The following is a 16,899-nucleotide window of genomic DNA, read 5'->3' on the forward strand; positions in this document are numbered from 1 at the left end:
CCTGAAATGTGGCAAAAGGTCGCAAAGTTCAAGGGGGCCGAATACTTTCGCAAGGCACTGTACATACACACACACGTGTATTTCTATCCCGGTTGTCTAACAAAACACAAAATCTAAAAGGCACAGGGCAAATCCAAGGTATATTTTGGCATGATGCAGCATCATGCTGTGTCAATCATTACTAACAGCAATCAACCAAAGACCTTAAAGATGGTGGATATTGTGACCGATTGCCTCAAAATCGGCTACTGTTTCCGTTCCAATTCTCTATCAACCGCTTATGAACAGTGGACTGAATCAGTAAATCAGGAGCCAATTGTCATAGTATAATTGAATTGCAACGGACAAATACTTTAGTGGATATACATTTTAAAATGACATGGAAAACAATGCCTAAACCATTAACATGTTCATAAGTTCATTACAGTGCATTCGGAAAGCATTCAGACCCCTTTACTTTATCCACGTTGTTACGTTACAGCCTTATTTTAAATGGATGAAAAAAAAAAAATGGCCTCAATCTGCAAACAATAGCCCATAATGACAACAGGTTAAGACATTTTTAAAAATAAAACAGAAATACATTTAAATAAGTAATAAGCAATAGGGACTGGGAGACTAGTCAGGGTCGAGGGAAAGATGAACGGAGCAAAGTACAGAGAGATCCTTGATGAAAACCGGCCCCAGAGTGCTCAGGATCTGAGACTGGGGCGAAGGTTTACCTTCCAACAGGAAGGTAAACAACGACCCTAAGCACACAGCCAAGACAACACAGGATGGCTTCGGGACAAGTCTCTGAATTTCCTTGAGTGGCCCAGCCAGAGCCCAGACTTGAACCAGACCCAACATCTCTGGAGAGACTTGAAAATAGCTGCGCAGCGACGCTCCCTATCCAACCTGACAGAGCTTGAGAGGATCTGCAGAGGAGATTGGGAGAAACTCCCCAAATACAGGTGTGCCAAGCTTCTAGTGTCATACCCAAGAAGACTAGAGGCTGTAATTGCTGCCAAAGGTGCTTCAACAAAGTACTGAGTAAAGGGTCTGAATACTTATGTAAATGTGAAATTTCAGTGTAGATTTTTTATACATTTGCTAAAATGTCAACTGTTTTGGCTTTGTCATTATGGGGTATTGTGTGTTGATTGACGAAGATGACATTTAAATTTTTAAATATTTTTTTAATAAGTCTAACGTAACAAAATGTGGAAAAAGTCAAGGGGTCTGAATAATTCCCAAATGCACTGTATATCACCATATATAAAATTAACCTGAAAAAAACTACCTTTGAAGGTTTACTTTAAAAGGTAGACTCAGCGAGATATGACAGCCACAGAAAGTGAATAGCATAGTGGGTCAAGTTTTGTAACAACTAAGAACATTGAAGCACAAAACTCAACTTCTCTGCTGTTTTAGTGCCCTGGCTACCACGATCTACACAGCGTGAAGCGAAACCGTGCACATGGGCAGGTACTGTGTGTAACTGTGTGAGAGCGAAATGTTGCATATCTCGCTCATCTCAAGACCTCCATCATTGCTGCTGGCAACGTCATTTCGCTGAGTCTACCTTTAAATCTTAAGACAATATACAGTGGGGCAAAAGTATTTAGTCAGCCATCAATTGCGCAAGTTCTCCCACTTAAAAAGATGAGGCCTGTCATTTTCATCATAGGTACACTTCAACTATGACAGACAAAATGAGAATGTTTTCCCCAGAAAAATCACATTGTCGGATTGTTTATGAATTTATTTGCAAATTATGGTGGAAAATAAGTATTTGGTCAATAACAAAAGTTTCTCAATACTTTGTTATATAACCTTTGTTGGCAATGACAGAGGTCAAACGTTTTCTGTAAGTCTTGACAAGGTTTTCACACACTGTTGCTGGTATTTTGGCCCATTCCTCCATGCAGATCTCCTCTAGAGCAGTGATGTTTTGGGGCTGTTGCTGGGCAACACGGACTTTCAACTCCCTCCAAAGATTTTCTATGGGGTTGAGATCTGGAGACTGGCAGGCCACTCCAGGACCTTGAAATGCTTCTTATGAAGCCACTCCTTCGTTGCCCGGGCGGTGTGTTTGGGATCATTGTCATGCTGAAAGACCCAGCCACGTTTCAACTTCAATGCCCTTGCTGATGGAAGGAGGTTTTCACTCAAAATCTCACGATACATGGCCCCATTCATTCTTTCCTTTACACGGATCAGTCGTTCTGGTCCCTTTGCTGAAAAACAGCCCCGAAGCATGATGTTTCCACCCCTATGCTTCACAGTAGATATGGTGTTCTTTGGATGCAATTCAGCATTCTTTGTCCTCCAAACACGACGAGTTGAGTTTTTACCAAAAAGTTCCATTTTGGTTTCATCTGACCATATGACATTCTCCCAATCTTCTTCTGGATCATCCAAATGCTCTCTAGCAGACTTCAGACGGGCCTGGACATGTACTGGCTTAAGCAGGGGGACACGTCTGGCACTGCAGGAGTGTGTTAGTGATGGTAGGCTTTGTTACTTTGGTCCCAGCTCTCTGCAGGTCATTCACTAGGTCCCCCCATGTGGTTCTGGGATTTTTGCTCACCGTTCTTGTGATCATTTTGACACCACGGGGTGAGATCTTGCGTGGAGCCACAGATCGAGGGAGATTATCAGTGGTCTTGTATGTCTTCCATTTCCTAATAATTGCTCCCACAGTTGATTTCTTCAAACCAAGCTGCTTACCTATTGCAGATTCAGTCTTACAATTTTGTTTCTGGTGTCCTTTTTACAGCTCTTTGGCCTTGGCCATAGTGGAGTTTGGAGTGTGACTGTTTGAGGTTGTGGACAGGTGTCTTTTATACTGATAACAAGTTCAAACAGGTGCCATTAATACAGGTAACGAGTGGAGGACAGAGGAGCCTCTTAAAGAAGAAGTTACAGGTCGGTGAGAGCCAGAAATCTTGCTTGTTTGTAGGTGACCAAATACTCATTTTCCACTATAATTTGCAAATAAATTCATAAAAAATCCTACAATGTGATTTTCTGGATTTTTTTTCTCATTTTGTCTGTCATAGTTGAAGTGTACCTATGATGAAAATTACAGACCTCATCTTTTTAAGTGGGAGAAGTTGCACAATTGGTGGCTGACTAAATACTTTTTTGCCCCATTGTAACTAATCCGGTGTAAAAGAATACTCGGTTTGTGATTAAATGCTTGCGAGAGGGTCGTGCCACTTCAATGCTCCATGGCTGGACAGTGTGACTGAGAAGAGGGGCTCACCACTGGGCTGGCACGGGCTGAGCTGGCCCTGGAGGACGCCCTGGAACCGCTGCCACGATAACTATTGTACTCTGAATGCTGGGGAGGGCACATACACCATCATCAGTGTGCAAAAGAACACACACACGTGCACGTCTGCAGTACCCACTCACATACGCACACCAGGCGACAGGTAGAGAAATCCTAAGCCAACAGAGCAATTCAGTGCACTGCATTAACTTTCACAGGGAACTGAACCCACAACCTGCAAGCACCATGCTCCAACCAACTGAGCCACTCCTCACCAAAGTTCCCAAAAGCACCAAAGTTAATGTGTGTCATATCAACAGCAAACACAGCTAAACACTCTGGAAACTAAAACTCATGACAGAAAAACAGAACACATCATGCAAAAGAACAGAACATACCTGTCATATACATTCTAGTTACTCACAGACATGCCCTACATACACATGCACCTCATTTAAAAATACTCGCATTGCAATTAGTGACATAATTTCCACAACTATCTCAACTATAGGCCCGGGCGATAATATTCCTATCAATCTTTCGGTTGAGCACTCAAACAGTAAGGTTAGTGACCACATGTCATCTATTAGGTGCAGACGGGATATAAGATGTTACAAGTAAGGGAATGTCATGTATTTAGGACACGTGGGTTTACTGCCATACACACACACAAACACAATCCCACAATGCATCGGGAGTCTTACACGAGAGCTGGAGCCGGTCACCCGTCGAGATCCACTGTACAGACTGTCCTCATACAAAGAACCCTGCAGGGGTGGGATTGGACGTCACACACACACAGGATTGAAACAACCTAACATTTGCAGCAGTGGTCTCGGAGACATGCTCGCTCATCTACACGACAGTGACAATCATAGCATCTTCAGTGCACAGTAACTTCTCCAGTAAAATCCAAAACACCCGAAAGTAAATTGTCGCTACTATAAGTGCCATCAGAACTTCTTGATACTTACAGAATGTCTCCTAAAGCCACTGGTTACACTGTGAAACTAAAAAGTACTAGAGTGCTTACTTTAAAGACGATCTTGTGATAAAAACAGTGTCTTTCAGGTGACAACAGGCAGAGCAACACGTGTTTCACAGGTAGCGTATGAAGTATCATAATGGGTGGGGTCAAAGGTCACACTAATGAATGGCATCACAAACCCTGTGATGGCGCCGGTAGGAGATCTGGCTGAGTAGCCCGGATGACTAAATGGAGTGTGGGTATAGTAGGGAGGGGGTAAGAATACTTGTCACAACATGTTTTCACACTGTAGTCAGTGCCTGGGTAACAACAATGGTAAGACCATGTGATCTAGCCTGGTCCAAGATCTGTATGTGCCGCCTTGCCAACTACTACGGTAATTGTCACGGCCAACATGTTGGCAAGACCGCAAAAACTGATCTGGGGAGTGCACAGCTCAGGAGAGGTAATATTGCTTTGGTACAGGATTTGAGGTATATGTGTTTGGGTGTGTGCACGTGCATGCCGTGAACAGACCTCGTAGGAAGAAAGCCGTTGCCTAGAAGAGGACAGACCATTGTTGCTGTTAAGGTCAGAGGATGCATAGGATGCCTAAGACGAGGGAAAGAGGGAGAGGGATTGAAAGAGAAACACAGCAAGAGAGGAAACAGAAATGACTAAGAAACCTTAGTTGAAATGTGTTTAGATGTAAAGGCAAATGGCCAATGACAGTACCATTCAGCGGAACTCCACACAACACTACAGAATGTACACGGAGTACACAAAACATTAGGAAAACCCTCTTGCACCCTCTTCTGCCCTCAGAACAGCCCCAATTCGCCAGGGCATGGACTATATAAGGCGTGGAACGCTTTCGAACAGGGATGCTGGCCCATGTTGACTCCAATGCTTCCCAAAGTTGTGTCAAGTTGGCTGGATGTCCTTTGGGTGGTGGACCATTCTTAATACACATGGAAAACTGTTGAATGTGAAAAACCCAGCAGCATTGCAGTTCTTAACACACAAACCGGTGCGCCTGGCACCTACTACCATACCACTGATGGGTTCTGACGTCTAAACTTGAAATATTGTTCATAATCCTATGGAAATGAGAAGGGCCACAGTCGGATTTCAATACCAAAAGTTAATGGTTATCTGTAGAAGGAATGTATATGGTGGGGTCAATTCATGTTGGATATGAGCCAGGGCCTTGGAGTAAAGGAAAGGCAATCACATGGTTGCGGTCACTGATAAGGGTGGAGGAATGTGGATTAGTGAGCAATGGGGCGGAAGTCAGGTCAGGTCAGATTAAGGGAGAAGGAAAAATTTACTACCCACATCACTTAACTTCCTGCCTAGAAATAAATATATCATGTTTAGAGGGAAGGAGGAGTTCACCTAAATTGGAGTATGTGTATTTGTGCTGGTGGGAACATATATTTTTCAGCTGTCTGACCCTTTGGGTGAATAAACTTGGTATGAGCATTTATAGATGTCCGTCCGTTTTTTACCCTGTTATTTAGAACCTAGCACCTCGTTCAAAGACACAAATCTTTTGTCTTGCTCATCCTCTGGATGGCACACTTACAAAATCCATGTCTCAACTATCAAAGCTTAAAAATCCTTATTTAACCTGTCTCCTCCCCTTCATCTACACTGATTGAAGAGGATTTCACTAGCTTTCACCTGGATTCACCTGGTCAGTCTGTTGTGGAAAGAGCAAGTGTTCATAATGTTATGTAGACTCAGTGTATATTATGAATTCAAGGGGAGTCTGTCCATGACCATTATTTTTGCAGCCATAATTTCACATTCACACAAATTTAGTGTCTTTCCAAAGTATAATGGTGATTAAAAAACATGCTGACTCGAACACACTTCTGACATAAATACATTTGGCATAGATGCTGAACAAGAGAACATATCTCCATTTAAAGATAAAGGCTGCTACTCTAAAGACAGTGTTACAGCAAAACGAGTAAAGAACAAAAAAAAAACAGATGAACTGGAAGAAAAAAAAAACTCGGTGAGAGGTGTCAGACTTTCAGATATCAATGGTTAGTAGACGAGTGAGTATAAAGTAAGATATACAGTACCAGTCAAAAGTTTGGACCTACTCATTCAAGGGTTTTTCTTTTTTGATTATTTTCTACATTGTAAAATAATCCCAAGAGTGTACAAAGCTGTCATCAAGGCAAAAAGGTGGCTACTTTGAAGAATTTCAAATATATTTTGATTTGTTTAACAATTGTTTTGGTTACTACATGATTCCATATGTGTTATTTCATATTGTTGATGTCTTCACTATTATTATACAATGTAGAAAGTAGTAAAAATAACCCTTGAATGAGTAGGTGTGGCCAAACTTTTGATTGGTACAGTACATATCGCTCAACACATTTGGGTCAGAAGTGGGATCCAGCATTCAGTAGTTAACACCAAAGTGTTAATGCACAGTCAGTCACACAACACCCACCGGCTGCAGGTCCAGTCTGGAGGAGCGAGAGACCTTGCTAATGCTCTCATCACTGAGTCCGGAGCTCTGAGAGTGGGTGAGGAGAGAGAGAGAGAATCCCTGGTGTCTACATCAACGTTAAAGAAAAGATGGCTACCAAACAGACCACCTTTTTGTCTCAATTCAAGCCCTCAGCGTTACCTCCGCAAGTTCCGCTTTCAATCTTATACAGATCAATTGATTGAATATAAAATGGTTCCTTATTGGTAGAATAAAGGCAGTAGGGCTATTGCCAGAACTCCAAAAGAACGAAAGAGGGAGAGGGAAAGAGGAAGAGCGGGAACCCACCGGCTGCAGATCTAGTCTGGACGAGCGAGAGACCCTGCTAGTGCTCTCATCACCGAGTCTGGAGCTCTGAGAGTGGGCGAAGAGGAGAGGGAGATAAAGCCTAATTAACTGCAAGGCACTTTACTACAGCACACCATGCTAAATAACTACCCTCACTGAAGCCGAATTTGAACAAAACGACACAGTCAAGAAAGTATCTTTGAACTATTCCATGTGGTCAAGAAGGACCTTTGTCAATATAAAACAATGGACTGATGGAATAATGAATACGGAAACAAACAGTACTGAATTGTGTGGTAAGAAAACCACAGTATCCTGAAATTCTCTCAACGTGTACGTACTAAAAAACACACACATTCCGTCTGCAATCATTTAACTGAAGTCAACTTTAAACATGTCCACTTGAACCTATTGGCATTCATCCATTCACCCTGCTGGACACTAGGCAGGTACTACAGGTTAAAAAGCACTACTAACTCGACTGGATATAGCACTGTACTCATTGTCTTAGCCGTTGCTCTGTAAGGGACAAAACACATGCAAATGAGCAACAAAACTGCAATCATTTTTCAATTTGGTTTATTCTTAAAAGGTCACAGTCTTTACATACGTCACGATCTTTGTGTTTCTTCTTTTTCTTGGACTTCTTGTCCTGTGAAAGTGAGGAGGCGGGTAAAGGTGTGTGTCAGGACGCCTTTCCCGCCCATGGGAAAAGACATCATGGAAACAGTATATGTGGAGCCACACCCACTAATTAGTGACATGTCAAATTAATGTCACAGAAAAAAATACAACACGTGCAAGGCAGGATGGGAGGAAGACACCTTGCATTTGCCTTAGTGTCTAGATTTCCATCCAAATGGCAACAGATTTTAATGTGGATATTCTAAAATCCACAAAAAGAAAACATGCACATTTTCCCACAAGTGGTGCGTTTCCACCAAACTGACTTGTTGCAGATAAAAATCCGTGTGAGATTTACTTTTTTCGCTTCAGTTTTCATGTAGTGAATACAAATCAACTCGACCAATAGTTTTGTCACAAGAACTGTTGCGTTAAATAGCTAAATGTGCCTCCTCTGATCTTGGCACGTGCTCTCTAGCCAACAGTTCGCAGATCCAGTGCGGGTAGGCAAGTCTACATGAGATTAGTATGGATAAGAATATTTGTATTTGTCAAACGGCAGTCAAGCATCTATCCAGCATGTCACCAGAATAAGACCCTCGATATTTATTGGAAAGGAGCATCTAGATTAGGGTGACGTCCCCATTTTTGGTGGCCTGTCCCCGGCTGGAGCTGTCCCTGGAAAAGTCCCCGTTTTTAACTGTGCGTTAACTTCTTATGGCTGGGGGGCAGTATTGAGTAGCTTGGATTAATAAGGTGCCCAGAGTAAACTGCCTGCGACTCAGGCCCAGAAGCTAAGTTATGCATATTATTAGTAGACTTCAATAGAAAACTCTCCGAAGTTTCTAAAACTGTTTGAATAATGTCTGTGAGTATAAAATAACTCATATGGAAGGCAAAAACCTGAGAAAAAAATCCAGCCAGGAAGTGGGAAATCTGAGGTTTGTAGGTTTAAGTCTTTGCCTATCCAAGATAGTGTAAATTTGGTCTGATTGCACTTCCTAATGCTTCCACTAGATGTCAACAGTCTTTAGAACCTTGTTTCAGGCTTCTACTGTGAAGGGGGAGCGGATAAGAGCTGTTCAACTAAGGGGTCTGGCAGAATGCCATGAGCTAAATCATGCGCGCGGCCGTGAGAGCTGCGTTCCTTCTCATTTCTAAAGACAAAAGGAATTGTCTGGTTGAAATATTATTGAAGATTTATGTTAAAAACATCCTAAAGATTGATTCTATACATCGTTTGACATGTTTCTACGAACTGTAATATAACTTTTTAGACTTTGTCTGGACTAAGTGCCTGCGCCTCATGAATATGGATTTGTGAACTAAACACGCAACCAGAAAGGAGGTATTTGGACATAAATGATGGACTTTATCGAACAAAACCAACATTTATTGTGGAACTGGGATTCCTGGGAGTGCATTCTGATGAAGTTCATCAAAGGTAAGTGAATATTTATAATGCTATTTCTGACTTCTGTTGACTCCACAACATGGCAGGTGGCTTGTTTTGGTGCCTGAGCGCTGTGCTCAGATTATTGCATGGTGTGCTTTTTCCGTAAAGCTTTTTTGAAATCTGACACAGCGGTTGCATTAAGGAGAAGTATATATTTAATTCCATGCATAACACTTGTATCTTTTATCAATGTTTATTATGAGTATTTCTGTAAATTGATGTGGCTCTCTGCAAAATCACCGGATGTTTTGGAAGCAAAACATTACTGAACATAACACGCCAATGTAAACTGAGATTTTTGGATATAAATATTAGAGGTCAGCCGATTAATTAGGGCCGATTTCAAGTTTTCATAACAATCGGAAATCGGTATTTTTGGACACCGATTTGGCCGATTTTTTTTTACACCTTTATTTAACTAGGCAAGTCAGTTAAGAACACATTCTCATTTTCAATGACAGCCTAGGAACGGTGGGTTAACTGCCTTGTTCAGGGGCAGAACGACAGATTTTTACCTTCTCAGCTCGGGGATTCAATCTTGCAACCTTACGGTTAACTAGTCCAACGCTCTAACCACCTGCCTCATTGCACTCCACGAGGAGCCTGCCTGTTACGAGAATGCAGTAAGAAGCCAAGGTAAGTTGCTAGCAAGCATTAAACTTATCTTACAAAACAAACAATCAATCATAATCACTAGTTAACTACACATAACCATAAACATCAATGCCTTTCTTACAATCAATACACAACTATATATTTTTAAACCTGCATATTTAGTTAATATTGCCTGCTAACATGAATTTGTGTCACTTCTCTTGCAACAGAGTCAGGGTAAATGCAGCAGTTTGGGAAACCTGGCTCGTGGTGAACTAATTTGCCAGAATTTTACATAATTATGACATAACATTGAAGGTTGTGCAATGTAACAGGAATATTTAGACTTATGGATGCAACCCGTTAGATAAAATACAGAAGGTTCCGTATTTCACTGAAAGAATAAATGTTTTGTTTTCGAGATGATAGTTTCCGGATTCGACCATATTAATGACCTAAGGCTCGTAGAGCGTTGGACTAGTTAACTGTAAGGTTGCAAGATTGAATCCCCAAGTTGAAAAATCTGAAAAATCTGTCATTCTGCCCCTGAACAAGGTAGTTAACCCACCGTTCCTAGGCCGTCATTGAAAATAAGAACGTGTTCTTAACTGACTTGCCTAGTTAAATAAAGGTGTAAAAAAATAAAAAAAATGGCCAAATTGGTGTCCAAAAATACCGATTTCCGATTGTTATGAAAACTTGAAATCGGCCCTAATTAATCGCCGTTCCAATTAAATCTGTCAACCTTTAGTGGTCATATGCTTACCTGGAAGTAATGGACCAGTCGAGAAAGTGTTCTCCCAAATGAATGATATATGGACAGCAGCCAGAAATAGGTTCACTGTTCCTACCATCAAGGCCATGCTTATTGTGAAGACAAACTTTAACCTCACCTGCCAGGAGTTCATGGAGAAGCTGGCCAAAGACAGAACAATTTTGAAGAAGATACATTCTTCTGAGAAATATACAGATTAGGTTGGCATAAGTATATTATGTAGTTACCAATCTCATCAGCATCTTATGTCTTTATTATGTTGTTAAGTATTTCACATATACTATTGTCTGTTTTTTCAATTTTGCTCATGTTCTCTTCTGCTCTTTGTCTACCCAGACTACCAGGATCACTGAATGGCTGTTCGGACAGTTCTGTCTTATCTGTAGTGTTTCTGTAATATAGTTGTTTTCTCTATCACAGTGTGCCTGTTAGACTAAATACATGAAACCGGAATTATCCCCCTTTTTAATTTCATAGATAATAACAACATTGGATATTTTAATGATATATTGACCGCGAACTGGAAATGTCCCCGGTTTTAATTTCAGAAATCTGGTCACCTTAATCTAGATCACCGTGCACTTTCACAACGCCGTGTGAAGTTCATCATAATTAATTTAATCTGTAGCCTAATAAACTGCATTAGTTTCCAGAGTCGTAGTGGGAGGACTATACACTATGTGACTATTGCCATGTCTCGCATAATACATTTTCAGGATACAAAAAGATTGTTGAGAGAACAAATGATCTGTCAACATTTATAAAACTTCCTGTTTCCATCACAGTTGCCATTATTATTTTTATTTTTATACAGCATAAAAACTGTGGATGGATTCCCATCACCACCAAACTGATAAAGACACACATTATTTTCTTGTTTGAGTCAAACATGCAAACCATTGCAGCATTCAAGAAAACCCTAAACTCACAACCTTTTTCGGTTTTAAAAACTTGCGTCTCCCTTTAAGGACATATTTCTCATTTAACTACAGTTCTTTAACACTACGGTATTTCCATGATTACTCACCATAAAACATTCCTCTATGAGAACTCAGACAACAGTGCCTAAAATAATTCTGAGTCGGTGTCTAAGTCCCAAATGGCACCAGATCCCTATGGGCCCTGGTCAAAAGTAGTCACTATAAAAGGAATAGGGTGCCATTTATGATGCAACTTGTGTTTGTTTTGGAACAGACAGTTGGCAGTCAGGCTAGTCAGCTCTATAAGTCGATTTACTCCATGGCACTAGCCAGGGACAAACATAGTATGGTTAATTTCTTCAGTGGACAACTAACACCCAAGATGACGCTGTAATGTAACCAAACAAGCTAATTATGGTTTGATTAAATAAACATGTAAGACAAGTGCTTGTTTAGGGTTATTAAGCATTGAAGCACATGCCTCAGGAGGGGCAATCATTAGTGGTTCAGATGGTAAAATAGTATTAAACTGGGTAGTTTGAGCCCTGAATGCTGATTTACTGACAGCCGTGGTATATCAGACCGTATACCACGGATATGACAAAAGTTATTTTTACTGCTCTAATTACATTGGTAACCAGTTTATAATAGCATTAAGGTACCTTGGGGGTTTGTGGTATATGGCCAATATAACACATCCCTCAGGCCTTATTGTTAAATATAACATTCAACTCAACTTTAGAACACAAACACAAAGTCAGGCTTTGTGTCACACAGCCATGTCAACATTCTCCAGAGTACACACCATGTCTGAACAACACACTACAATAAGTCATCCACGCTAATGTTTGTGACACACACAGACACACAAATCCAAGACTGTATGAAGTAGTTGATCCACTAAAAGTTGAGAGGATGTTGCGAACTTAGAGGTAATTTGTGGTTTAGTACGATACCCTGCGTCACCACTTCATTGCTCCAGAACAGCGCAAGGTGGAGTTAGAGCACTGATTATGCTTTTGGGTCCTACTGTGTCTCTAACTGACAATGAATGGGTGACATAAACCTAAATAGAAACTGATAATTGTGCACTACTTCAGTATTACTTACTAAAACTGTTGTTACACTAAGGTTTTTATTTTGCTCTTACTGTAGTACTGTAGGCCACTCCCGGCCGGTCACATTGTACAGCGCCTGAGTGGTGCAACGGTCTAAGACAGCTGTGTTCCTACAGATGCTGGTTCAATACCCGTGCCGGCCTCGACTGGGAGACCCATGAGATGACCTTAGGTTTCTCCCCCTCTACAAACAGAAATAAATTATAAATAACCAACTGGCCTTATTTACAAATTAGTAACAATGTCTCACACCATGTTCAAGAATGGTATTTTTCCCTCACTCATTTTACGTTATTTGAAAACAATAGTCTCCAAAATATTTAAGGGGCATTGCACGAATAATGGCGCTGACTAGGGAAACGTTCCCGCTGTTCTGTTCTTAGTGCCAGTCTGCGCGTTCAAACTAAAACAATGTAACTAATTATGGCATCTTTATGCTTTCATGAATAAAATAATGATTACATTTTTTTTTCAAAATGCCGATATTTATTTAGTTATGAATCCATAACGAATTACCATGGTAATAAATATCACTGAATTACAGAAATATCCTTTATTTGTAATTATTGCTGGAGAGTCACGTCATATTATTCCATATACTGTAGGCCTATAATAGGCAACATGAGTCTCACTAGTGTTGAGTAATGTGCTGTTAAAAGTGGTGTAGGTCTTATTTAAAGAGTATATTGAAGTTAGAAGCAACAGGATTTGAAGGAAAAGCCTACAACTATTTTAGCACTGTATCCCACTGCTCGGAGACAAGCTTTGGGGACTGGTCTTGATCAATCAATGAGATTTTTATTTTCACTGAATCTTCGTTTGGGTATTGGTGAGACTACAATTATACAATTAGGGTGTTGAAATGTTATGCTCTTAGTGTAACCTTTATTTAACTAGGCAAGTCAGTTAAGAACAAAATCTTATTTTTAAGGACAGCCTACTCCTTCCTCCCCGTCGTGGAATTGAACCCCGGTCTCCCGTGTGTCTGCATTCTCTAGTACAGCCACTACTGAAGGCTATCAAATACTTCTCAAAGATGCCCTCTGGTGGTCAAACTAGCACTAGCAAGCATTAATGGTACCAGTGGTTCACATAACGTACCATAGAATTCTGAAAGACCATGCAAGCTGCACCGCAGTAACGCTGCATCTTTAAAGGACTGTAGGTTAACAATGCATTGCAATCTTCCCAACACACATTAAACCACGATTAGTAACTATCACATCTGCAGTTAATCAAACTGATGAGTTAACAACGTAAATAATGAACCAACATCTACCAAACAATTTGTACGCTTTCCTGTGAAACTATTCTGCTGTCGCTAAGGGACAAAATTATATGGTTGGTGCCTGATCCTGTATGCTTGATTTTCTCCTAAGAGGACTGTCATGTTTTGGTACTCCATTGTTGCCTTGTTCTGAATAGAGTTTAAATGGTAAACTACATGTTGTTACTAAAAACTGACATAAAGACCATTATGGGATGCAGTAGGTTTAGATGATCACTCCAGGTTAATCTCACAGCAGGTTAAGTCTTACCCCTCTTCCGTAGGCCCCTATTGCATCAAGATCCGACTGCTCAAAGACATAAGAGCATCGTCACCAAGGGTTTAAGCACCAAGTGATGGTTGTACTTGTAACCCCTTCTGAGCAGCTATGGAAACACACATGCTTACCTCTTTATGCAAGTTGCTAGAAATTGCCCTAACCACTGGTTTTACTGTCCCTAATGGTTTAAGTTTGGATTTGTAACTGGAAAATCTGATCCAAGACCTGTGTTTAGGGGCAACTTCTACCTCAAGCCTCTTTACCAATAGTCAGAAATTCTGCAATTGAATTGAAAACAAAAGATGTCAGCGTTACAGTGATACTGACCCTCACACTGCCTCGGCTGCCCACAGACATCCGCTCATCATCGTCTGAGATCTGTGTGGGAAACAAAAAAATTAAGTAGATGTTCTTTGATTGTCCAGTACAACATCTGTACCTGGGAAAAAAAGATTCAATATGTGGTTTCACAGTCAAATTAAGAAACAAAAATTCCAATTAATTTTTTGATACACAATGAGGAAAATTGAATTTCAATTTACAATTTACTGAATTTCAATTTACATGAATTGAAATGTAATTTCACCCCAACCCTGGTGTTTAACATGGTTCACTGAAACGAATCTCCCCCCTCTGTCTGTAAATGACTTGACTGTGACCTCTTTCTCTGTGTTCCCCAGACTGGCTGTACAAACCAGATTATGTGCCTGAGAACACAGCACGATGGCCCAGGGCAGTAGAGTCAGAGTGGGCCACACTGAATGACAGTGTGTGAATTATTGGCACCCTTAGCAAACATTATAATTTCTATACTGAGCTATATTGTATGCTCAAAAAGATTGGGAAATTATACTATTTTATAATACAATTGCTCAGGTAAAGAGATGTTTAAAGAGATTCTCCGGTACTTTCGTATACTTTTTAGCCAGTAGTTCTGAAAGTAGCGCTCACGAGCCAAAAGTGGTCCCCGAAAAGTGTGTACCCACATCACATGTGCAGATATGTGCACCACGTCATTGCTCTTTATTTCGCTCTGCTGTGGGTATATGATGTGCCTCTTGCTAGATGTCACTCAAATGGCGAAGGGCTGAACCTCATTGGCTAGAACTTGAATTTCTAGGGGGCTGGCACACGCGAGGAAAAAAGGCACTGCACAGCTTCATGAAAAACAGTCGCTTTCAAACTAGGGATTTTGTGGCTAATTGAAATGCATAATCTATAAGCAGAATTACTGTATTAAGAACCTCACAATGACACATTCAGCCCAAAATGTGAGGTTTGAAAAACACTAAGTCGCCACTAAAGTTCCAATTGATGTCTTTAACCTCTTGAAACTCTAGGGGCGCAATTTCATTTTTGGATGAAAAACGTTCCCGTTTTAAACAAGATATTTTGTCACAAAAAGATGCTCGACTATGCATATAATTGATAGCTTTGGAAAGAAAACTCTGAATTTTCCAGAACTGCAAAGATATTCTCTGTGGGTGCCCTAGAACCGGAGCTACAGGCAAAACCAAGATGAAACGGCAACCAGGAAACCAACAGGATTTTTGAGGCTCCGTTTTCCATTGTCTCCTTATATGGCTGTGAATGCGAGAGGAATGAGCCTGCCCTTTCTGTCGTTTCCCCAAGGTGTCTGCAGCATTGTGACGTATTTGTAGGCATATCATTGGAAGATTGACCATAAGAGACTACATTTTCCAGGTGTCCGCCCGGTGTCCTCCGTCGAAATTGGTGCGTCTTTTTCAGCTGCTGGTATTTTTCCATGCGATTCTGAGGGGAAAGCAGGCTTCCACGAACTGCATATGAATGAAGAGATATGTGAAAAAACACCTTGAGGATTGATTCCAAACAACGTTTGCCATGTTTCGGTCGATATTATGGAGTTAATTCGGAAAAAGTTTGACGTTTTGGTGACTGAATTTTCGGTTCGTTTCGGTAGCCAAATGTGATGTACAAAACGGAGCGATTTCTCCTACACAAAGATTCTTTCAGGAAAAACTGAACATTTGCTATGTAACAGTCTCCTCATTGAAAACATCCGAAGCTCTTCAAAGGTAAATGATGCTACTCAAAATGCTAAGCTAGCTTAGCATACTCTTACACAAATTAGTGAATTCCTATGGTTCAAAAGCATATTTTGAAAATCTGAGATGACAGTGTTGTTAAGAAAAGGCTAAGCTTGAGAGCAGGTGCATTATTTTCATTTTATTTGCAATTTTCAGAAATCGTTAACGTTGCGTTATGCTAATGAGCCTGAGGCTTTATTCACGATCCCGGATCCGGGGTGGGGAGTATCAAGAGGTTTAACAAGTAATATATTTTTTATCATCTCAAAAAAAGGTAGGGGTTCAAATTATTGACACCTCTGTTTTCAATACTTCACCTTAAGGATAACGACACTGAGCCTCTTTCTAAAAAGTTTGAGTTGGATAACATATTGGGAGGGATTTTAGACCATTCCTCCATACAGAATCCTTCTAGATCCTTTGTCTGCACTTATGGACTGCCCTCCTCAATTCAAACCACAGGTTTTCAATGGGTTTCTACTTTCAGGTAATCTGAGCAAAGCACCAGGTCCAATCCAAGTGCCAATGCTATTTAGGAAACACCAGCGGAGGCTCTGGCGTCGAAATGAGAATGCATGAGCAGAAAATAATCCCGGAAAACATGGTGGTGATTATTTGATGTTATGCGGCTATTTTGCTTCCACTGGTCCCGGGGCCCTTGTTAAGATCAATAGCATCATGAACTTTACCCAGCACCAGGACATTTTAGGCACACATTTTAGGCACAAAGGCACAAATCTTCCTGAAAGAAAATAACCCCCAACACA

General features: G+C 40.7%; 1 protein-coding gene across 15 annotated transcripts in view; it reads right to left on the minus strand.

Moving 5' to 3' along the window:
- LOC135547072 (leucine-rich repeat flightless-interacting protein 2-like) overlaps positions 1-16,899 on the minus strand; it is an 86,280-nt gene that overhangs the window by 22,940 nt on the left and 46,441 nt on the right. For 9 of the 15 annotated variants that reach the window (XM_064975705.1, XM_064975706.1, XM_064975704.1 and 6 more), the window contains 3 exons: positions 14,391-14,441; positions 7,640-7,681; positions 7,030-7,095 (listed from right to left, as the gene is read on the minus strand). The exons of 2 other annotated variants lie outside the window; for them this stretch is intronic. In XM_064975705.1, coding sequence (XP_064831777.1) covers positions 7,030-7,095; positions 7,640-7,681; positions 14,391-14,441 — 159 coding nt within the window. The remainder of the gene's footprint in view (positions 1-7,029; positions 7,096-7,639; positions 7,682-14,390; positions 14,442-16,899) is intronic. 4 more of the 15 variants (XM_064975699.1, XM_064975698.1, XM_064975695.1 and 1 more) reach the window with 2 other exon arrangements.

This window comes from Oncorhynchus masou, chromosome 10 (assembly GCF_036934945.1).
Source record: "Oncorhynchus masou masou isolate Uvic2021 chromosome 10, UVic_Omas_1.1, whole genome shotgun sequence".
Classification (NCBI taxonomy): domain Eukaryota; kingdom Metazoa; phylum Chordata; class Actinopteri; order Salmoniformes; family Salmonidae; genus Oncorhynchus; species Oncorhynchus masou.